The 24,528-nt window shown below is 41.7% G+C and overlaps 1 protein-coding gene across 10 annotated transcripts; it reads right to left on the reverse strand.

Moving 5' to 3' along the window:
• Nucleotides 1-874: 874 nt before the first annotated feature.
• Nucleotides 875-21,168, reverse strand: LOC139378863 (uncharacterized). Of its 10 annotated transcripts, none has more exons than XM_071121430.1 (25): nt 20,983-21,168; nt 20,542-20,711; nt 20,115-20,177; nt 18,731-18,787; nt 14,166-14,243; nt 13,971-14,030; nt 13,816-13,878; nt 13,608-13,682; nt 13,339-13,404; nt 13,159-13,230; nt 12,974-13,057; nt 12,771-12,836; nt 10,662-10,733; nt 10,482-10,553; nt 10,311-10,388; nt 10,117-10,182; nt 9,713-9,796; nt 9,523-9,606; nt 9,006-9,059; nt 8,753-8,860; nt 6,769-6,808; nt 6,620-6,671; nt 5,908-6,322; nt 5,077-5,274; nt 875-4,525 (listed from the first exon to the last, which is right to left on the reverse strand). In XM_071121430.1, exons 3-25 carry the CDS (start codon nt 20,172-20,174, stop codon nt 4,244-4,246), a joined length of 2,286 nt encoding a protein of 761 aa, XP_070977531.1. In that variant the 5' UTR covers nt 20,175-20,177; nt 20,542-20,711; nt 20,983-21,168; the 3' UTR covers nt 875-4,243. The 10 variants fall into 10 exon arrangements, with proteins under 10 accessions (XP_070977531.1, XP_070977532.1, XP_070977529.1 ...); XM_071121431.1 differs by having other exon boundaries at nt 881-4,525; nt 12,992-13,057; XM_071121428.1 differs by having other exon boundaries at nt 881-4,525; nt 13,339-13,413.
• Nucleotides 21,169-24,528: the final 3,360 nt, after the last annotated feature.

A 24,528-nucleotide genomic window follows, 5' to 3' on the forward strand; every position in this document is an offset into this window, starting at 1 on the left:
CTTCTGGTTGGCTGCGATACAGCCTGGGGTCAAACCAGGATCTGTAGTGACGCAGCTAGCACTGCGATGCAGTGCCTTAGACTGCTGCGCCACTTGGGAGGCCCCACATGGAAACTTTTTGCGCAACATTTTTGACTCATCACATATGCTGCTGCTACTGTTTACTAATCTCTCACTTTATTCGTAGTACATAGCTACCTCAATTACCTCATACCCCTGCACATTGACTCGGTACTGGTACCCCTTGTACATATAGCCAAGTTATCGTTACTCATTGTGTATCTATTATTACTTTTATTATTACTTGTTCTATTCTATTTTTCTATTGTTTCTCTATTTTCTTTCTCTCTGCATTGTGGGGAAGGGCCCGTAAGTAAGCATTATTGCTCCAGGGTTGACAAAGATAATAGTGGTCCTTGGTAGCTCAGTTGTAAACGCCAGGGTAGTGGGTTTGATTCCTGGGACCACTCACACAGTCTTGGAAAGCACAAGTGTTTAATGTATTGTACACTGTGTGTATATTCATTTTAAATTGATGTAGATGTAATCTTGAATCTGCCACATCTAAGTCTGACATTTTCATCAATCAAGCTCAATCAAACCCCATACCTGTAGAGGCAGCGCCCTCTTCCTGTGACAGAGAGAAAAACATCGTCATAATACTGTAGGTTAGTCGGTACGTTCCTTTGCTGCTCAGATTCCTTTGACTTAAAACTACAAGTGACCCTCTAGTGGTTTTAAATGATAACACACCCTTTAATCCTCCGCAAATTCAACTGAACACATTGCAGCGTTAATATTCATTGGGAAGGATCACAATTTAAAATAATCACCCAATATTCTGGTCTGACAGGAAACAAAACAAAAATTCAAATTAAGTGAGAAATCCTTTATTACCAAGTTCGGAAAAATACTTGATTTAACATAGTCCCAAACATATCTATTGGTCCTACTACATGTATAAATAAAAAATATCACATGTAATCTACAATATTACAATACAAATAAATAATACAAATATATTACTATTCAACTAAAACAAAAAAAACGATATATTTCACAGTAGGGGAAAGTGGGGTAAGTTGTTCCAAAGGGGTAGCTCTGCCATGTGACAAATACAGTACCAGTCTAAAGTTTGGACACACCTACTCATTCAAGGATTTTTCTTTATTTTATATTGTAGAATAATAGTGAAGACATCAAAACCATAAAATAACACATGGAATCAGTAATAGTAATCAAAAGTGTTAAACAAATCAAAATCTATTTTAGATTCTTCAAAGTAGCCACCCTTTGCCTTGATGACAGCTTTGAACACTCTTGGCGTTCTCTCAACCAGCTTCACCTGGAGAGCTTTTCCAACAGTCTTGAAGGAGTTCCCACATATTCTGAGCACTTGTTGGCTGCTTTTCCTTCACTCAGCAGTCCAACTCATCCCAAACCATCTCAATTGGGTTGAGGTTGGGTGATTGTGGACGCCAGGTCATCTGATGCAGCACTCCATCACTCTCCTTCTTGGACAAATAGCCCTTACACAGCCTGGAGGTGTTTTGGGTCATTGTCCTGTTGAAAAACAAATGATAGTCCCACTAAGCACAAACCAGTTGGGATGACGTATCGCTGCAGAATGCTGTGGTAGCCGTGCCGGTTAAGTGTGCCTTGAATTCTAAATAATTCACTGACAGTGTCACCAGCAAAGCACCCCCACACCATCACACCTCCTCCTCCATGCTTCAAGGTGGGAACCACAGATGCAGTGATCATCTGTTCACCTACTCTGTGTCTCACAAAGACACGGCGGTTGGTACCAAAAATCTCACATTTGGACTCATCAGACCAAAGGATAGATTTCCACTGGTCTAATGTCCATTGCTCATGTTTTTTTGCCCAAGCAAGTCTCTTCTTATTATTGGTGTCCTTTAGCAGTGGTTTCGACAAGAAAGGCCTGATTCACATAGTCTCCTCTGAACAGTTGATGTTGAGATGTGCCAGTTACTTGAACTCTGTGAAACATTTATTTGGACTGCAATTTCTGAGGCTGGTAACTCTAATGAACGTATCCTCTGCAGCAGAGGTAACTCTGGATCTTCCTTCCTGTGGCGGTCCTCAGGAGAGCCAGTTTCATCATAGCACTTGATGGTTTTTTCAACTGCATTTCAAGACACTTTCAAAGTTCTTGACATTTTCAGAATTGACTGACCTTCATGTCTTAAAGTAATGATGGACTGTCATTTGTCTTTGCTTATTTGAGCTGTTCTTGCCATAATATGGACTTGGTCTTTTACCAAATAGGGCTGTCTTCTGTATACCACCCCTAACTTGACACAACACAACTGATTGGCTCAGCATTAAGGAACGAAATTCCTCAAATTAACTTTTAACAAGGCACACCTGTTAACTGAAATGCATTCCAGGTGACTACCTCATGAAGCTGGTTGAGAGAATGCCAAGCGTGTGCAAAGTTGTCATCAAGGCAAAGGGTGGCTACTTTGAAGAATCTCAAATATATTTTGATTTGTTTAACACTTTTTTGGTTACTACATGATTCCATATGTGTTATTTCATGGTTTATGTATTCACTATTATTCTGCGATGTAGAAAATAGTCAAACTAAAGAAAAACCCTTGAATGACTGGAAGAGTTAGGAAGAGGTAACCATGGAAAAAGTGTTAAACAAGTTAGGTCCAAAAAACATATTTTCACAAAGTCAAAATAATTTGTGTTATGCTTGTATCCAGTTGTGGAAAGATTACCCAATTATCATACTTGAGTATAATAGAAAAATTACTCAAGTAAAAGCAAGTCACCCAGTAAAATACTACTTGAGTAAAAGTCTAAAAGTATTTGGTTTTAAATATACTTAAGTAATCAAAAGTAAATGTAATTGCTAAAATGTACTTAAGTATCAAAAGTAAAAGTATAAATAATTTAAAATTCCTTATATTAAGCAAAGCAGATGGCCACATGTTCCAGTTTTTATTGTATTTACTGATAGCCAGGGGCATGCTCCAACTCAGACATCATTTACAAACGAAGCATGTGTTTAGTGAGTCCCCCAGATCAGAGGCAGTTGGGATGACCAGGGATGTTCTGTTGGTAAAAGTGTGAATTAGACAATTTTCCTGTCCTGCTAAGCATTCAAAATCTCACTTTTGGGTGTCAGGTAAAATGTATGGAGTAAAAAGTACATAGGTTTCTTTAGGAGTGTAGTAGTGAAGTAAAATTTGTCAAAAATATGAATAGTAAAGTACAGATACCCACAAAAACTACTAAGTAGGACTTTAAAGTATTTTTTACTTATTAAGTACTTGACACCACTGCTTGTATCTAAACTAAAGTAGATTGTTCTATACATCATTTGAGGTCTTTATAAGCTAAAATTGAAGTCTTATACCAACAGAAGCATGAAAGTGCATCCTTGTGTGGTCTAATATAGTCAAAATTGTTGCCAGGGTCAAATTGAGCCATTGGCTATCAATATACCCCATAAAAATGATTATTACATTGTCAGTTTTATGCATAACAAGTATCATTTTTTGAAGACACCTTGATTAGTCATAATTACTCAAATGATGAAATATGCCTTCCTCGGTTAGGTTCATCCCCCTCTAAGGCCCTCAAATGAAGTGTTTTCTTCCTAGGTGTAATGCAAGGCATTATCACTGGGATATGAGGTTAAACCAGGGCCTGAGCCTACGTTAAAAGTGTTTTGAAAAGTACAAAGTGTTAGAAATGTGTCCCTATGCTCAATTTATCCCAAAACCAAGTGACTACTTTTGTTGGACAAGCTGTGTTTTCAAAAGTGTTTTGTTTACATGAATTCTGATTATTTCCAGAGATACATGACATCCTGAAATATATTTCAATATCTTTGTTAGAAAGAATACTATATTTAGCTTGACCTAGTGATGCTGAATGTAAAAAATGGGTCATCATTCCAAACTCTCCCCTACTAACCAGTCATAAAAATGAGTAAAATATAGAAATAGACTAGAAGACTAGTGACACCATCGGTGTTACATTAAATAAGGCACTACATTCTCAACTGAAAAATAAAGTGGCAATTTGGCAAAGTTTGGCCATGTCAAAAACATTCTAGGCACCTTTTTGGCTTAAACATAGCACAGATTAAAGGTCTACTGCATGTAAAGGAATAAGTAACAAAAAAAATTGGTCAACATTTTTGGTCAAACGCCTTCGGTTTCACAACCGAAAACTTCCCTCCCTCCCTCTCTTCCTTCACTCATTCTTCCAACTGGGCCAGTTTCTCTGGATCAGACTCGTACACCTCCTCCTCCTCCTCCTCTTCCTCCACCACCTCGATCCCATCCATAGTTTTCTGCAGTTGCTCTTTGATGCGGTTGAGCTCCAACAGTCCATTCTGAAGATCCTTACACACTTCCCTGATCTTCCCAGCGAACTCCGTCTTGGCTCCTTTGTTGAGCTCGATGGAGTCTTTTGCCAGGAAGAACACATCCAGGGCCAGGAAGAGACCCGACATTACTCCTGTGGTGACACTCATCACCTAAAAAAAATAAAAATAAAATTTGAACAAGCTAATCAGCACATGGAGAACATCAAGAACTGAACCATTTGTGATCTATTCTATATTGTTTGTTTTGATCAGTGATTTGTTTTCTTGTCTTTTCCTTTTCCCTGTTTGAAACCCAATCTAGGGACGGACGCTGCAAATTAGCGCCAACTTGATGGGGCAGCTCAGTGTAAACAAGCGTAGCGGTAGAGTCAGTATCTTATGGCAAGGTAATCTGTATCTAGCAATGTCTTGTCTTGCATGCCTCGCAAATTCACCAAAGTAGCCTACAGTTTGCCTCTTCCTCTCTGGTTTTATTTCAATTAAACACCTTTCCCCGGGCCTTTATAGCCTGGCCTTTATAGCCAACTTTCCCCAGGCCTTTATAACACAGAAAATAATGTTTTGTGATAACTGCACTGCGATTATAATTTTGTGCGGCGGAGTAAGCAAGTATCCCAATTGAGTTGAAATATTTGAACCTTTAAAAATGTCCACACCCCTAATCTGTACCAAACAAATAATGTATTATCATCATCATGTACCTGGGCTGCCTTGGCCGCTCCGCCTGCCACGTTGAGAACCTGCACGGTGTTGATCAGACTTTCTGTGTTGATTAGTAATGCCTTGCCGGCCCGGCCACCCTCCTTCATCACGTGTTTGACATTCTGGTTGAGATATTTCTTAGAGATGCTGTCCACGTACTGATCAAAGTCCCACTCCTCCAGGGTCTCCATACCGACCTGAGGTGGATTGAGAGATGGAGAAAGAGAAAGCGCAAGGGAGAAATAAAAGGGAGAGTAAGAAAAGAAGCAACAGCGTGATATAAAGTCAGAGGTCAAGACACCCAAATCATCCCCCTCCTCACCTCAGCTGCACACTGCTGGGTGAAGTTTCCCCTAGGCGCAGATCTAGGATCACCTTCCCCTCCTCCAATTCGAAACCTCACCATTAGTGGTGAAAATACTAAACTAACTAAGATCAGCATCTAGGGCAGGGATAGGCAACTAGGTTCAGCCGCGGGTCGATTTGTCAGAGTGAATGGTCGGGGGGCCGGAACATAATTCTGATCATTTATACACCGCAAATTGACCACAGCTAAGCCCAAAAAGAGATTGCATTTGAAAATAACAAGAATTTCATACCTAGATTACATTGAGACACGATCATGTTTCTTTTTTCAACTAAACCAAATGTCCTTTTTGCTGAATTCCTGGTGATTTTACCATTTAAGATTTTTTTTTTTTTTTTACTTAAAACTAAAATTCCAAAAGATAGATAACTACAAAATTTGGGGGGCCAAAAGAAAAATCACTCGTGGGCCAGTCCTGACACGTGCGCCGCATGATCTAGGGACAACTCCACCCTTCACCCACCTGCAAAAAGTCCAGACACTCCTTGATATCCTTCATCTCCTCCTGGTAATCCTGAATCATCTTCTCCACCTTCTTCCTGTCTGTCTTGGAGTGCACCGTATCGGTAATATTTGCAGAGGCTGACGCTACCCCGCCCGCCGTCGCAACGCCGATGCCCACCGCCGTGACGATGAGCGACGTTCCCATGGTGAACGGCGCCAAGATGAGGCCGGTGATAGTGGTGATGCTCCCAGCAACGCTGGCGACTCCGCCCCCCACGCTGGCCTTCACAGTCTTCTTGTGGAAGCTGTCGGCGGCGTCGGCCAATGATAGGAGCTCCAGGATGCGTTGCTGTAAGGAGGCCCCGCGCTGGTTGAAGAGACGCACGAAGAGACGGGCCGCCATGAAGACACGGTCCGCCACCGCCTCCACTGCCCTGAGAGAGAGAGGGGAAGGAGGAGAAAGAGAGTGACGGAAAGGGGAAGGACAAATAAGAAAAGGTGGCGAATAATTGAGAAAGAAAAGAGAGGGAGGGGTTTGTAAGAACTTGTATCCTTTTTCAAACAACGATACCTTGGGAATCCTGGAGAAATAAGCCTGATCTTACACTAGAAATATTATGTCTCGGCGTTATGCAGTTCAGTTGGGTTCCCTAAAAACGTTTAATACACGTTGTATGAAATCCCACATTGACAATTTCTCTTAAAACGACACAACCAATGAAAATGCTTACATCTCGCCTTCATCCGCGTCAAAGGTGTTGGACTCCTTCCACGTTTCCCAACCTAAGGGGAGCAGAGATATAAGCTGTAGTTACTGTAAACAACGACGGGAGAACGCACATGTACACTGGTGAAAAATAGTGCTCTGTGCCAAACATACCCTCTACTGTTTGCCACCAATCCATAAGACCTTCCTCCTTCTAAGAATAAAATACTATTAGTCACATACACATAATGCAGTATGAATACACAGAGGTATATTTTTTATGCCCACCAGTGTCACATTGAGTCATATGTTTTAAGGTTATATTGCGATGTAAAGCATACATGTACAATAACCAACATCCAGTGTCATAGTAAATTATGAAGTGTTATAATGCAACACAGGGCATGTAATATACGTACATACAGTATATCACAAAAGTGAGTACACCCCTCACATTTCTGTAAATATTTGAGTATATATTTTCATGTGACAACACTGAAGAAATGACACTTTGCTACAATGTAAAGTAGTGAGTGTACAGCTTGTATAACAGTGTAAATTTGCTGTCCCCTCAAAATAACTCAACACACAGCCATTAATGTCTAAACCGCTGGCAACAAAAGTGCGTACACCCCTAAGTGAAAATGTCCAAATTGGGCCCAATTAGCCATTTTCCCTCCCCGGTGTCATGTGACTCGTTAGTGTTACAAGGTCTCACGTGTGTTAAATTTGGTGTCATCGCTCTCACACTCCCTCATACTGACTGGTCACTGGAAGTTCAACATGGCACCTCATGGCAAAGAACTCTCTGAGGATCTGAAAAAAATAATTGTTGCTCTACATAAAGTTGGCCTGTGCTATAAGAAGATTGCCAAGAGCCTGAAACTGAGCTGCAGCACGGTGGCCAAGACCATACAGCGGTTTAACTGGACAGGTTCCACTCAGAACAAGCCTCGCCATGGTCGAGCAAAGAAGTTGAGTGCACGTGCTCAGCGTCATACCCAGAGGTTGTCTTTGGGAAATAGATGTATGAGTGCTGCCAGCATTGCTGCAGAGGTTGAAGGGGTGGGGGGGTCAGCCTGTCAGTGCTCAGGCCATACGCCGTACACTGCATCAAATTGGTCTGCATGGCTGTCGTCCCAGAAGGAAGCCTCTTCTAAAGATGATGCACAAGAAAGCCCGCAAACAGTTTGCTGAAGACAAGCAGACTGAGGACATGGATTACTGGAACCATGTCCTGTAGTCTGATGAGACCAAGATAAACTTATTTGGTTCAGATGGTGTCAAGCGTGTGTGGCGGCAACCAGATGAGGAGTACAAAGACAAGTGTGTCTTGCCTACAGTCAAGCACGGTGGTGGGAGTGTTATGGTCTGGGGCTGCATGAGTGCTGCCGGCACTGGGGAGCTACAGTTCATTGAGGGAACCATGAATGCCAACATGTACTGTGACATACTGAAGCAGAGCATGATCCCCTCCCTTCGGAGACTGGGCCGCAGGGCACTATTCCAACATGATAACGACCCCAAACACACCTCCAAGATGACCACTGCCTTGCTAAAGAAGCTGAGGGTAAAGGTGATGCACTGGCCAAGCATGTCTCCAGACCTAAACCCTATTGAGCATCTGTGGGGCATCCTCAAACGGAAGGTGGAGGAGTACAAGGTCTCTAAAATCCACTAGCTCCGTGATGTCGTCATGGAGGAGTGGAAGAGGACTCCAGTGGCAACCTGTGAAGCTCTGGTGAACTCCATGCCCAAGACGGTTAAGGCAGTGCTGGAAAATGATGGTGGCCACACAAAATATTGACACTTTGGGCCCAATTTGGACATTTTCACTTAGGGGTGTACTCACTTTTGTTGCCAGCGGTTTAGACTTTAATGGCTGTGTGTTGAGTTATTTTGAGGGGACGGCAAATGTACACTGTTATACAAGCTGTACACTCACTACTTTACATTGTAGCAAAGTGTCATTTCTTCAGTGTTGTCATATGAAAAGATATACTCAAATACAAAAATGTGAGGGGTGTACTCACTTTTGTGATATACTGTACATCCTCACTGCAGCCATCTCCAGTGTCATAGTGTTATAATGCAATATAAGGAATGTCATAGTGAGTTCGGAAGTATCATAATGCAACATAGTACATGTGATACATACATCCTCACTGTCCGGTGGGTTTCCTTCACCAGGTACTGGCACTGCAGCCATCTCAAGTGTCTGGACATCCACTAGGCCCGCCTGGGCTGTGGGCTGAGCATCAGTATTCTGTAGGAAAAGAAAGATGAGTATAAGTGAAAATATTATTAAACTGTAATATTATTCATGTGAAAATTAAGAAAATAACACACCTAGAGTAAAAAAAAGACAGGCATAACTAAGACCAAAAGGAAGAGAGTGGAAATATGGTTACTTTAGCTTCATAGCCAAACAGGGCACCAGGGAGAATCCTTCGGATTTGGAATGTCTACCAGAGAAACAAACAGACAGACACATAAGAACACACGCCCTATGAAGAGGCCCTATGTAGATGATGTACTTAAATAGGATGATAGTGTTATAGTGTAGTACTTTGTGACAACTGCTGATGTAAAAATGGCTTTATTAACTGGGTGGTTCGAGCCCTGAATGTTGATTGGCTGACAGCCATGGTATATCAGACCGCATACCACGGGTATGACAAAACATGTATTTTTTACTGCTCTAATTATGTTGGTGACCAGTTTATAATAGCAATATGTTTGTGGTATATGGCCAATATACCATGGCTAAAGCCTGTATCGAGGCACTCCGTTTTGCGTAAGCATAAGAACGGCCCTTAGCCATGGTATATTGGCCATATACCACAATCCCTCTGGCCTTATTGCTTAATTTTAAAATACATTTGATTGTATAATATAATAGTATGATTAAATAAAAGAGCGACATGCCCCAGTCCTTTTCTTATTTTCTTGTGGTGGTGGAGGTCCACTTTTCACTGAAGAAGTTGCTTCGTTGTCTGTGTACCACACGGTCTGTGACAAGGGATGGAGCAAGTTGTTATTTTAGCTAACCCTGTGCCGGAAATATGCAATTGCATTTTATTTTGCAGGTCGGGACATCACAGACGCGCTGTCGTACCTGATTCTCCGCAGGGCTGAAGACGCTGGTGTCACTCAGACTGTCAGAACTGGAGGATGAATCGCTGTATGACGGCTGAGTCTCCTGAAATGGAGAGGAAGGGAGTGTGAGGAAGAGAGGGGGAGTATTTAAATAATTTGCCATTTTGCATATAGTGACATTCTACCAGGTTTCACAAACCTCTCCTTCGAGTACCCCGCAGCCAGTCCTCGTCTTCGATGAGCTCCAGAACAGCTGATTCAAATGTCCTAATCATCAAGCCCTTCATTTGTTGAATCAGCAGTGCTAGTTCTGGAATAGATCAAATAACTGGACTGGCTGGGGTTACTCCAGAACCGGTTTGGGAAACTCTGGTCTAAACTATCGGAACTTCCTTTGCATCACGACAAGGGTGTGTAGGCTACCTGGGTCAGTGCTGTAGATTTGAATGGGTTGACTTTCTGCATCATTCCCTTGAACATCCCAGGGTTCTGAAGAAAAAAAAACAGGTGAACACAGAAATCACTTAGTAGTGATAATAAAATGTTCCTCTATTAGCACGGTTCTATTTCTATACTAAGAATGTGTATGCCTCAGCACCTGGGATAAACAGGTTTACCTGTTTGCCTGCAGAACTGTTACTCTCAGCCAGACTACCAGAACTGGAGGAAAGATCACTGTGTATAGACTGGGTGTCCTGAAAAGAAGGCAGAGAGAAAATAGTCCATTTGAATATTTAGCACAACTTTGCAACATGATACAGGTTGATCATAATCACCACCACGGCTACCTGAATCGGTGTTGTAGATTTGAAAGGGTTGGCTTTTTGCATCATTCCCATAAACATTCCAGGATTCTGCTGCTGCAACACACAAGGTTGAACACATGGCACACAAATCTTCTGTATGACAGCAGAAGAAAAAAACGTCTTTATGAGTACATCTTATTTATGCCTCATGAACACGTTTACCGGTTTGCTTTCTGGCAGCTTTTCTGTGGTATGGTGATCCACACAGTCGGTTAGAGGGTCATCCTTTATCACCTAAAATACACACAAATGGATACCAAATGTAAAACATAGTCTTGAATAGGAAAGGACTTGTGTTCTGATAACCTTGTACATGTGCAGTTTACACTAGGGGACATTTTATGGATAGGTCTAAATGGTACAGTTGAAGTTGGAAGTTTACATGCAGTAAGGTTGGAGTCATTAAAACTCGTTTTTCAACCACTCCACAAATGTCTTTGTTAACAAACTATTGTTTTGGCAAGTCGGTTAGGACAAGTCATTTTTCCAACAACTGTTTACAGACAAATTATTTCACTAATAATTCACTGTGTCACAAGTCCAGTGGGTCAGAAGTTTACATACACTAAGTTGACTGTGCCTTTTAACAGCTTGGAAAATTCCAGAAAATTATGTCATGGCTTTAGAAGCTTCTGATAGGCTAATCGACAACATTTAAGTCCATTGGAGGTGTACCTGTGGATGTACTTCAAGGCCAACCTTCAAACTCAGTGCCTCTTTGCTTGACATCATGGGAAAAATAAAAAAATATCTGCCAATCAGCCCATAATTTGTAGATCTCCACAAGTCCGGTTTATCCTTGGGAGCAATTTCCAAATGCCTGAAGCTACCATGTTCATCTGTACAAACAATTGTTTGCAAGTATAAACACCATGGGACCACGCAGCCGTCATACCGTTCAGGAAGGAGACGAATTCTGTTTCCTAGAGATGAACATACTTTGGTGCGAAAAGTGCAAATCAATCCCAGAACAACAGCAAAGGACCTTGTGAAGATGCTGGAGGAAACAGGTACAAAATTCTTTATATCCACAGTAAAATGAGTCCTATATCGACATAACCTGAAAGGCCGCTCAGCAAGGAAGAAGCCACCGCTCCAAAACCGCCATAAAAAAGCCAGACTAATGTTTGTAACTGCACATGGGGACAAAGATCGTACTTTTTGGAGAAATGTCCTCTGGTCTGATGAAACAAAAATAAAACTGTTTGCCATAATGACCATCGTTATGTTTGGGAAAAAAAGGGGGAGGCTTGCAAGACGAAGAACACCATCCCAACCGTGAAGCACGGGGGTGGCAGCATCATGTTGTGGGGGTGCTTTGCTGCAGGAGGGACTGGTACACTTCACAAAATAGATGGCACCATGAGGCAGGACAATTATGTGGATATACTGAAGCAACATCTCAAGACATCAGTTAAAGCTTGGTCGCAAATGGTTCTTCCAAATGGACAATGACCCCAAGCATACTTCCAAAGTTGTGGCAAAATGGCTTAAGGACAACAAAGTCAAGGTATTGGAAGTGGCCATCACAACACCCTGACCTCAATCCTATAGAACATTTGTGGGCAGAACTGAAAAAGCGTGTGCGAGCAAGGAGGCCAACAAACCTGACTCAGTTACACCAGCTCTGTCAGGAGGAATGGGCCAAAATTCACCCAACTTATGTGGGAAGCTTGTGGAAGGTTACCCGAAACGTTTGACCCAAGTTAAACAATTTAAAGGCAATGCTACCAAATACTAATTGAGTGTATGTAAACTTCTGACCCACTGGCAATGTGATGAAAGAAATATTCTGACATTTCACATTCTTAAAATAAAATGGTGATCCTAACTGATCCTAAGGAATTTTTACTAGGATTAAATGTCAGGAATTGTGAAAAACTGAGTTTAAATGTGTTTGGCTAAGGTGTATGTAAACTTCCGACTTCAACTGTATATACTAACTTTTTTGACTCATCACATATGCTGGTGCTATTATTTGCTATCTGTCACTTTGTTCCTAGTTATATGTACATATCTACCTCAATTATCTCACTCCCCTGTACATTGACTCGGTACTGGATACCCTGTGTATATCGTTACTCATTGTGTATCTATTATTCGGTGTTTTACTTTTCTATTATGTCTCTATTTTCTTTCTCTCTGCATTGTTGGGAAGGGCCCCTAAGTTAGCATTTCACTGTTAAGTCAACACCTGTTGTTTATGAAGCACGTGACATACACATATATATATATATTTTATTTTTATTTTGTATATATGCTGTATTGTACCTGTCTTCCTGTAGAAGCCAGACTGTCAGCACTGGAAGACAGATTGCTGTGTATGGCCTGAGTATCCTGAAAACGAGGAGAGAAATGGAGAAATGAGGAAAACGGTGAGTTAGAGTATTTGGCACAGCTTGGAATTTTACATAACCAAAAGCATCTGTCCAAAACTGTTTCATCGCAATATGATACAGCATTATCATCATCACCATCATCGACATAAGTACCTGATTCTGTGCTGTAGACTTGAATGGGTTGACTTTCTGCATCATTCCCGTGAACATTCCAGGGTTCTGCAAAAGCAAACCGCATGACATACAAATCCCTTTCAGGATGATCCGCTCTTAAAGTTCCTCAACTCATTATTATACTGAACATGGATAAACATCTTTACCTGCTTGGCTTCAGGTAGCTTCGCTGTCACTTGGTGATCTACAGTGTCTGTCGAAGGGTCCTCCTTTCTCACCTGAAACACACACAAATAGATAATGAATGTACAGAATAGTCTTCAATAGGCCTTGGTGTGTAACTTGGCAGACTACATGGTAGGACATTATTTTGACATGGGCTGTACTTGTCTTTCTGTTGTGGTGTTCTCGGCCAGACTGCCAGCACTGGAGGACAGATCACTGTGTATCGACTGAGTGTCCTCAAAACATGAGGAGAGGAAGGGAAAGGGAGAGAGAGAAAAGAGGGAATTTGAATATTTACTGCTTTGCATGAGTAACGTCATTCTAATTATCAGTCCTAAATATTTACTATTGTTTTGCAATATGATACAGGGTGAACAAATGTATTTCAGGAGACTACTGTAATGTGACCAAGTGAACTCATCTTCACGACCTGTGTCTGTGCTGTAGATTTGAAAGGGTTGACTTTTTGCATCATTCCCGTGAACATTCCAGGGTTCTGGAAGACCTGAAAGATGCACAAGTGACACAAAAAGTCCTTTCAGTACAGCAGCAACAATACCATTTTACTCTACTCACTAATATAGTCCTATAATCAGGATAATGATGCTTTAGATTCAAGGATGAACAGACAGGTTTACCTGTTTGCCTTCTGGTAGCTTTTCCTGATCCACAGTGTCTTTTGGAGGGTCCTCTTTTCTCACCTAAAACACACACACACACACAAATTGGTACTAAATGTAAAAAACATAGTGTTGAACAACATAGACATGATCAACTGGATTATGGCTAATACCTGTGTAGAGGACCTGAATGGGTTGACTTTCTGTGTCACTCCTTTAAACACACCCAGGTTCTGCAACACATACAAGCATTATGGTTCCCTCAATTATATCACACAGATCTTTTTTTGTTAATTATTCATGAAAAGGACCAGAAGTCTGACAAGTCGGATCAGTTTAGATACAGAGTATGCAGAGCATAAATCTACCTGTTTCGCTTCAGGGACATTTCCATCCAAAGTCTTCTCTGACACTGGATCTGTAGCTGTACTGGCTGTAGAGGAGGCCTGGGTGGAAGAGAAGGATCAATGAGGATCTTTGGTGTTTGTTTCCACTAAAAATAGTAGCCTGTGCCTGTATTTATAAAGCGTCTCAGAGAATGAGTGCTGATCTCGGATGACGTTCTCCCTATCTTATTCATTATGATCTGAAAGGCTAAACTGATCCTAGATCAGAACTCACTACTGTGAGGCACTTGTTTAATACAGTCCCTGGTCCCAGATCAGTTTATCCTGCCTTGCCAAATAGAAAAATATTATATTTGTATGCCTTGCCAACTCCTACGGGAGTTGGTGTGACAATGACCTTAGGAGTTTGCAAAGCAAAGGTAACTGAACTAAATGACTATCGCCCACAGCACTCACTTCTGTCATCATGAAGTGCTTTGAGAGGTTAGTTAAAACCTCTTAAGAATCCTCCCATTTCTTTCAATTTTCTCCTAAAATGACATACCCAAATCTAACTGCCTGTAGCTCAGACCCTGAAGCAAGGATATGCATATTCTTGGTACCATTTGAAAGGAAACACTTTGAAGGTTGTGGAAATGTGAAAGGAATGTCGGAGAATATAACACAATATATCTGGTAAAAGATAATACAAAGAAAACAACAACCGTTCTTTTGTATTTTTTTGTACCATCATCTTTGAAATGCAAGAGAAAGGCCATAATGTATTATTCCAGCCCAGGTGAAATGTAGATTTTGGCCACTAGATGGCAGCAGTGTATGTGCAAAGTTTAAGACTGATTCAAAAAACCATTGCATTTCTGTTCAAAATGTTGTATCAGACTGCACAAATGTGCCTAATTTGCTTATTAAGGATCATATCACCTCTATCTTACCTGACACCCTAGACCCACTTCAGTTTGCTTACCGCCCCAATAGATCCATAGATGAAGCAATCGCCATCGCACTGCACACTACCCTATCCGATCTGAACAAGAGGAATACCCATGTAAGAATGCGGATAATTGACTATAGCTCAGCATTCAACACCATAGTACCCTCCAAGCTCATCATTAAGCTCAGGGCCCTGGGTCTGAACTGCGCCCTGTGCAACTGGGTCCTGGACTTCCTGATGGGCCGCTCCCAGGTGGTGAAGGTAGGAAACAACACCTCCACTTCACTGATCCTCAACACAGGGGTCCAACAAGAGCGCGTGCACAGCCCCCTCCTGTACTCCCTTGACACAACAATAGAAGGCCTGATTACCAACAATGACGAGACAGCCAACAGGGAGGAGGTGAGGACCCTGGGAGTGTGGTACCAGGAAATTAACCTCTCACTCAACGTAAACAGAATAAAGGAGATGATCATGGACTTCAGGAAACAGCAGAGGGAGCAAGCCCCTATCTACTTTGACGGGACTGCAGTTGAGAAGGTGGAAAGATTCAAGTTCCTCTGTGTACACATCACTGACAATCTGAAATGGTCCACCCACAGTGTGGTGAAGGTGGCACAACAGCGCCTCTTCAACCTCAGGAGGCTGAAGAAATGTGTCTTGCTCCTAAAAACCCTCACAAACTTTTACAGATGCACAATTGAGAGCATCCTGTCGGGCTGTATCACCGCCTGGTACGGCAACTGCAACACCCACAACCGCAGGGCTCTCCAGAGGGTGGTGCGGTCTGCCCAACACATCACAGTGGGCAAACTACCTGCCCTCCAGGACCCCTACAGCACCCGATGTCACAAGAAGGCCAAAAAGATCAAGAACAACAACCACCCGAGCCATTGCTTGTTCACCCAACTATCATCCAGAAGGCGTGGTCAGTACAGGTGCATCAAAGCTGGGACTGAGAGACTGAATAACATCTTCTATCTCAAGGCCATCAGACTGTTAAATAACCATTACTAGGCGGCTTCCACCCATATATGAAATCCTGAACCTTAGAGGCTGCTGCCCTAGATACAGTACCAGTCTGTCACGCCCTGATCAATCAATCAATCAAATGTATTTATAAAGCCCTTCTTACATCAGCCAATGTCACAAAGTGCTGTACAGAAACCCAGCCTAAACCCCCAAACAGCAAGCAATGCAGGTGTAGAAGCAAGGTGACTAGGAAAAACTCCCTAAAAAGGCCTGAACCTAGGAAGAAACCTAGAGAGGAACCAGGCTATGAGGGGTGGCGATTATAACAGAACATGACCAAGATGTTCAAATGGAAAAGATCTTATCTGTTTCTCCTGTCGTTGTGCTTGTCTCCACCCCCCTCCAGGTGTTGCCCACCTTCCCCATTATCCCCTGGGTACTTATACCTGTGTTCTCGGTTTGTCTGTTGCCAGTTCGTCTTGTTTATCAAGTCAACAAGCGGTCTTTCACAGCTCCTGCTTTCCCCCAATCTCTCTTTTTCTCGCTCTCCTGGTTATGACCTTTACCTGTCCTGACTCTGAGCCCGCCAGCCTGACCACTCTGCCTACCCCTGACCCTGAGCCTGCCAGCCGTCCTGTGCCTTTGCCCCTACTCTGGATTACCGACCTCTGCCTGACCTGACCTGACACTAAGCCTGCCTGCCGTCCTGTGCCACTACTCTGGATTATCGACCCCTGCCTGCCTTGACCTGTCGTTTGCCTGCCCCTGTTGCTGTAGTAAACATTGTTTTTTCAACATAGTCTTCATTCAAGGGCTTTTCTTTATTTGTACTATTTTCTACACTGTAGAATAATAGTGAAGACATCAAAACCATAACATAACACCAATGGAATTATGCAGTAACCAAAAAAAGTGTTAAACAAATCAAAATATACTTTATATTTTAAATTCTTAAAAGTAGCCACCATTTGCCTTGATGACAGCTTTGCACACTCTTGGCATTCTCTCAACCAGCTTCATGAGGGATGCTTTTCCAACAGTCTTGAGGAGTTCCCACATATGCTGAGCACTTGTTGGCTGCTTTTCCTTCACTCTGTGTTTGAACTCATCCCAAACCATCTCAATTGGGTTGAGGTCAAGTGATTGTGGAGGACAGGTCATCTGATGCAGCACTCCATCACTCTCCTTGGTCAAATAGCCCTTACACACCTGGAGGTGTGTTTTGGGTCATTTTCCTGTTGAAAAACAAATGATAGTTCCACTAAGCGCAAACCAGATGGGATGACGTATCGCTGCAGAATGCTGTGGTAGCCATGCTGGTTAAATGTGCCTTGAATTCTAAATAAATCACAGACAGTCACCAGAAAAGCACCACCACACATCACACTTCTTCCTCCATGCTTCACAGTGGGAACCACACATGCAGAGATCATCTGTTCACCTACTCTGCATCTCACAAAGACACAGCGGTTGGATCCAAAAATATAAAAATGTTATCAGACCAAAGGACAGATTTCCACTAGTCTAATGTCCATTGCTCGTGTTTCTTGGCCCAAGTAAGTCTCTTCTTATTATTGGTGTTCTTTAGTAGTGGTTTCTTTGCAGCAATTCGACCATGAAGGACTGATTCACGCAGTCTCCTCTGAACAGTTGATGTTGAGATGTGTCTGTTACTTGAACTCTGTGAAGCCTTTATTTGGGCTGCAATCTGAAGTGCAGTTAACTCTGCAGCAGAGGAAACTCTGGGTCTTCCTTTCTGTGGCGGTCCTCATGAGAGCCAGTTTCATCATAGCGCTTGATCATTTTTGCGACTGCACTTGAAGAAACGTACACATCTTCTGGATTGACTGACATTCATGTCTTAAAGTAATGACGGACCGTTGTTTCTCTTTGCTTATTTGAGATGTTCTTGCCATAATATAGACTTGGTCTTTTAGCAAATAGGGCTATCTTCTGTATACCAACCATACCTTGTCACAACAGAACTGATTGGCTCAAACATATTAAGAAGGAAAGAAGAAATTCCAGAAATACATTTTTAACAAGGCACACCTTTTAATTGAAATGCATTCCATGTGACTACCTCATGAAGTTGGTTGAGAGAATGCCAAGAGTGTGGAAAGCTGTCATCAAGGCAAAGGGTGGCTACTTTGAAGAATCTCAAATATAAAATATATTTTGATATGTTTAACACTTTTTTGATTACTACATGATTCCATATTTGTTATTTGATAGTTTTGATGTTTTTCTACAATTTAGAAAATAGTACAAATTAAGAAAAACCCTTGAATGAGTAGGTGTGTCCAAACTTTTGACTGGTGCTGTACATAGACTCACTGGCCATTTTAATAATGTTTACATATTTTTGCTTTACTCATCTCATATGTATATACTGTATTCTACCCTACTGTATTTTAGTCTATGCCACGCCGACATTGCTCGTCCTACTATTTATATATTTATTCATTACATTATTTTACTTTTAGATGTGTGTATTGTTGTGAATTGTTAGATATTACTGTACTGTTGCAGCTAGAAACACAAGCATTTCACTACACCCGGAATAACATCTGCTAAACATGTGCATGTGACCAATAAAATGTGATTTGATTTGAGCAGAACTAACTGATCTGGGACTAGGCTATGAAAATAGTAATCTATTTAACATTACTGATGTAGTAACCTGTGTCGTGGTTTTGAACGGGTTGACTTTCTGCATGACTCCCATCATCCCAGTCCTCTGTTGGAAAGCAACAAACAAAAACACAACTCATCACAAAATCTACTTACAATGGGCAGAGAGAGCATGCTCAGTTGTAGCCTTTTATAACCTTGGATTTGGGGAGCAGCTACCTCTCAGTGTTATTCTACTGAAAACAATTGTTTGATCATGGTTAACAGTCAATTGCATCAACTGCATCGTTGTATCGTCTGTAAAAACAACAAACTTTTCGTTAGTGTTGTGTTCACCGACGATACAATGGGGATGTATTAGCTGCTCTTAGCAAAGTGGGCATATTTACATACACTGGCGTTGCTTTCAGTTGTATTGGGTTGCACAAAAACAGTCTGCGGGAATCCAGAAGTGAAATACAATTCCATTTCAACTTACTGTGCCAGTGGACAGGAAGGTTGGTCATTATGACGGGGGAATTTGAAACAAAATATCGAAAGGATTGTATTATTAAACAGACTTTCCAAACGTGGGTGTGTCGTCGACCCACTTCCTCTCGGCTTACCTCATGTCAAAATATAAGTCCAACACAAGTTATTCCTTTTTTGCCCACTTATGGCGCATGTGCAGGACATCTATTTTGACATGAGGTAAGCCGAGAGGAAGTGGGTCTACGACACACCCACGTTTGGAAATTCTGTTTAATAATACGATCCTTACGATATTTTGTCTCAAATCACCTCTGTCATAATGACCAAATATCCTACCCACCGGCACAGTAAGTTGAAATGGATTTGTATTTAACTTCTGTCTTCCTGTGGACTGTTTTTGTGCAACCCAATACAATTGAAAGCATTGCTAGTGAATGGAAATACACCCGTGTTGCTAAAAGCAGGTTATTTTGGGCTTAGGTTTAGGGTTAGAATTAGTGTTAGGGTTAAGGGTCAGTGGTTAGGTTTAGGGAAAATAGGATTTTGAATGGGAATCAATTGTTGCTCCCCAAAAAGTCCTCACAAGTATACTAAGACAGAGATGTATGTGTGTGTCAGTACAGCATTTTAAGTCACTCTTCTAAGTCACCCCCCCACTCTCACCCCCCTACGCTGCTGCTACTCTCTGTTATTATCTATGCATAGTCAATTGAATAACTCTACCTACATGTACATACCTCAATTACCTCGACTCCGGTGCCCCCGCACATTGACTCGGTACCGGTAACCCCTGTATATAGTCCCGCTATTGTTAATTACTGCTGCTCTTTAATTATTTGTTGATCTTATCGCTTAATTTTGGGGGTATTTTCTTAAAACTGCATCGTTGGTTAAAGGGCTTGTAAGTAAGCAGGTGTAAGGTTGTATTTGGCGCATGTGACAAATACAATTTGATTTGATACCTGTGAGTTACTGCTCGTATCATTCTCTTTGTTCAAGCGGTGTGCGGTTGGGTTGCTCATCTCCTGTGTGAAGACAGAAGACATCAATATCATGGACCAAATGAATGAGTAAAACGAATTAATTACAAAAAGAACGATGAAAGAAACACTATTTGTCCGTTCAATAGGACACTTTTTTTGTATCAGGATTCACACAACCACATACACACATCACATGAGCTCACTGGATTCAATGGGACACTGGGGGTGGGGTGGGGGGTAAAAACAATGATACGTTTATAACATTACTGTGCTTTACAGTTTTTACAAACTAGTACTTAAACTACTACTACTAATGTTGATGGTTGTAGAAATCATTGTCCCATTTAACCATATTAACAAACATCTCATTTTCAAACTTCACATTTCTCGAGTATAGGCTACTTACCGTAATGATCGAGATCAGCAAAATGCCTGCGATAAGTGATCGGTCTGTTCGATACTTTTCGGTTTATCGTTCCAGCTCTAGTGTGTGTATTCAATCAGTGTCCTACCTCACTGCTGGGTCTGGGAGGAACCACTGGAGAAGACTTGTTGTCCCTTCGCGGACTATTCATACTGTGTTACATTCACAAAAGTGACACATGAGAAACACATGACTCGAATAGAACACACACACAATCAGGTTGTATAGCACCCGTGTGTTATATGTGTCCCTATAACCACTGATACCGGTCAGATACATAACTACCTTGAGTTGACTTTGACTAGGTTAATCAATGTCAATACAACACACGACTGGGATATATTTAGCCTACTACAATAGCGTTGGTTGTTATCACCACTCACAACATTATGCAATACGATAATATGAAGCATTAAAGCCTACCTTAATATGGCACATATAAGTTATAATTGAGGTGTTACAGTAGGGCTGTAGAAAACGCGAAGGAAAACACTTCTGATATTCCGTCACTTCCCTTATGACTTGTCAAACTGGTTTTGCAGCGATGGGAACTAACTAGCCTACTGACGCGGAATATGGTCAACACAAACTTGACGGCATTCAACTTTGTTCTTTCTGCTGCGGTTTGTTAAACTCATTTTATCTGAAATTCCGTCACTGCCCTTGTGACTTGTCATACTGGTTTTGCAGCGGTGGAAAATAGCCTACTGACGAGAAATAGGGTTTTTATTTTTTTAGGCAAGTCAGTTACGAACAAATTCTTATTTACAATAACGGCCTACCCTGGGCGTTTTGTGCGCCACCCTATTGGACTCTCAATCATGGCCAGATGTGATTCGAACCAGGGACTGTAGTGATACCTCTTGCACTGAGATGCAGTGCCTTAGACCGCTGCGCCACTCGGGAGCTCAAGACAAACATGACTGCATCCAACGTTTTTCTTTCTGTTCCGGTTTATGATAAACTCATTTTATCGCAAATAGGAGCAGTACACCAGACCCTCGAGTCGGAACCCAACTGTGAAAGCCAAATGCCCTGTATCTGCGCTTTGTGAAAAGTTTGAGATGTAAGAACTGAGAAGACCCGCCCACTAGTATTGATGATTTTTTGCAGAGTTATTGAGGGGGTTCGATTAATCTGGCCCGGGGTTTACCGGCATATGTCCCGTCATATCCTCGGGCGAAGCCTGGGAGGGCGGAGCGCCCATCTCAAATCAAACAGTAATTTGCACCGCTCGGTCATGTTGTCAACAAGGTTGCATCATCCAGGAATATTTATTCCATAAAATAAACGTTTGAATTTTCAAACTAGTTTTTATTGGGAAGGCGGATTAAAGAATTTGTTTAAAAAAAACACACACAAAAAAAACTTTAGAATAGAAACATAGAATCCTACTCATTAATACATGTGCTTAATTACGTAACTTTTGTTTTAAATCGAGCCGAATTTGCCTTCTGACAGAGTGGCGCACCTGTCCCACTGAGCTATAATAAGAACTAGAGCCTGCCTCCAATATGTCCAACCATTGTTTTCAACATATTCTACTCTCTGTCGCATACAATCTTTCGTGGGGGCTGACATCTTGCGAGTTCCGGTTTCAGGAGTCCATTAGTGCATACGCACTAGTACTGAAGCCCAGACTGACGTCCACCAAATATATGTTGTCTAGCCTGCTTTTCAACTAGTTAAAGATAGCTAGGTGGAGTCTGTGTGTGTACTTCGGTTTGTACCACCGCATGGTAAAACAACGCACGCATTGAAACTATTGAATGCATGCGGTTCACAGAACGCACCGTAACGTTTCGGACTGCTCCATTGACAATTAACTACTTCCCCAGGATGCAAAGAGTTTGATGCATCTGGTGGACATGAGGCTTGAGCACCGAGCATGATGGAGTGGGGACCTGCATTCCAGCACCGGATTGTGGATCTTGATTAGAGGGGAAATATGCAGGCACAAAAGCACAACCACTGGAAACATGAAATAAATGTTGTCTACAAGGAAATTATTCAGGACAAAGACTGTGCTCTAGCTTGCTCTATATGTGCACCTCAGAAGACAGTTGGATGATATTTACTATTGAACGCAACACAATCACAACAGCAACCACGGCTTGGTTCATATATAGCTTGGTAACGTCAGGTGTACTCTGGGAGCTGTAGTCCTCTTATTACAGCAAAACAGGTGTTTTTGATTTTGTTCAATTTTTTTGTTGTTGAAGACTGATCACATCAAATAAAGACAACAGTTCTTTAGTATAAGCTACATTATGTGTTTAGGTCACAATACATTTCCTTTCCTCCATTTACATTTAGAAAATGTATAGAGTAAGAGTGTAACGATGCTGTATCTGGTGTGTGATCACCGTCCTGAACTGTCCCCACTAACTGAGTTGACCCTGCCTCTTAAGTGCATTGAAGTGCCAGTGCACCAGTAGATACACGGATGAAATGTTGCTTTTCATTTGCACTCAAATGGTTTGAGATGTTTCCTCTACCTAGTAGAGACAGTTTGGAATGGAAAGACAATGCTGTCTCAAACTATCGTACAAGATGGTCTGGAGTATTAATACACACACATAATTGTGTTATTCAAAGGCTGTCCCATTCCTAGGAAAGCTGGGCAGCAAAGTTATACAAACAATAGCATTACTTGTTGAGTCAGACGAGCATCATTTCATGTATAACTTTATTCTTAGAAATGTATGGGTTGATCACATCAGCCAAAGCAAAGTAGCAGTTACTGTAATTCTCACCAAAGGATAAAGTGATTATCAGATTAAGCATGGGGAGACATACAACAAGACATTAAATAATACATTTTATTTATTCAACCCAACTGACAAAAGTGGAACTTGCAATTGCCATATCAGCAGATTTGATTGGAATTTGATTCAATACAGAATCAAAACAAAATCAGTAGACAGTAAAAACTATCACAAAATGAGAAACTAAACATCCATAAAAGCAATCATACTTGATCAGTACTCTAGATCTCGAGGGCCACCACTCTACATACTAGTGACTGCCAACCAGAATAGTATTGTCCTCACTAAAGTGCCTGTGAGAGGAAGCTATTAGACTATTGAGACACAGCCATAGTGTGTCCTCAAGGTGAAAAGGTGATGAATGGGCCCCAATGGGCCTCCCGCCGACCCCCGTGAGGTCCGTGCAGGTGAACATAATAATGTCACTCGGTTTTTCTAGTAACAGGAACTGCAAGAAGTCAGCCATCATGGCGCGGAGATCTGGGTGCTGCTGCAGGTATGAGGCATACTCCGCATTCAACACCATGTGTAACACACAGAAAACACAAGTCAGGTCACGTTGGAAACTTAGGGGTTAGTGGTTTGAGAGTATGGGGCTAGGCCAGGGTTAGAGTAGAGGGTAAGGTGTAGGGATAGACTTAATATGTCACCTTTCTGACCAGGAAATTGGAGTGCATCTGCATATCCTCAACACACCAGGTGCATTTTCTCAAACCCCGGCTTATCTTCCCTCACCTTTGACACACATACACCCAAACATGTAATTATTGGAACACTCCTAACAGTGTAATGTAGCAGTAGTTCCAACACCGAGGGAGGTCGATTAACCTGAGCCGCGGTGCACCCGGCTATGGCCCTTGATGTTAACGAGCAAAAGCTGTGATGGAGGAGCTTTTCAAATCGAACAGTAATCTGCGCTGCTCGGTCATGTTGTCAATAAGGTAGCATGGTGCATCATTCAGAAAGATACATCTATTTTCAATAAAAGCATATAGTACTAGTCAAAAGTTTGGACACCTACTTATTCAAGGGTTTATCTTTATTGCAGAATAATAGTGAAGACATCAAAACTATGAAATAATACATATGGAGTCATGTAGTAACCCCAAAATATATATTTGAGATTCTTGCCATAATAGCTTCTGTATACCACCCCTAACTTGTCACAACACAACTGATTGGCTCAAATGCATTAAGAAGG

The sequence above is a fragment of the Oncorhynchus clarkii genome, chromosome 21 (assembly GCF_045791955.1).
Source record: "Oncorhynchus clarkii lewisi isolate Uvic-CL-2024 chromosome 21, UVic_Ocla_1.0, whole genome shotgun sequence".
Taxonomy (NCBI): Eukaryota; Metazoa; Chordata; class Actinopteri; order Salmoniformes; family Salmonidae; genus Oncorhynchus; species Oncorhynchus clarkii.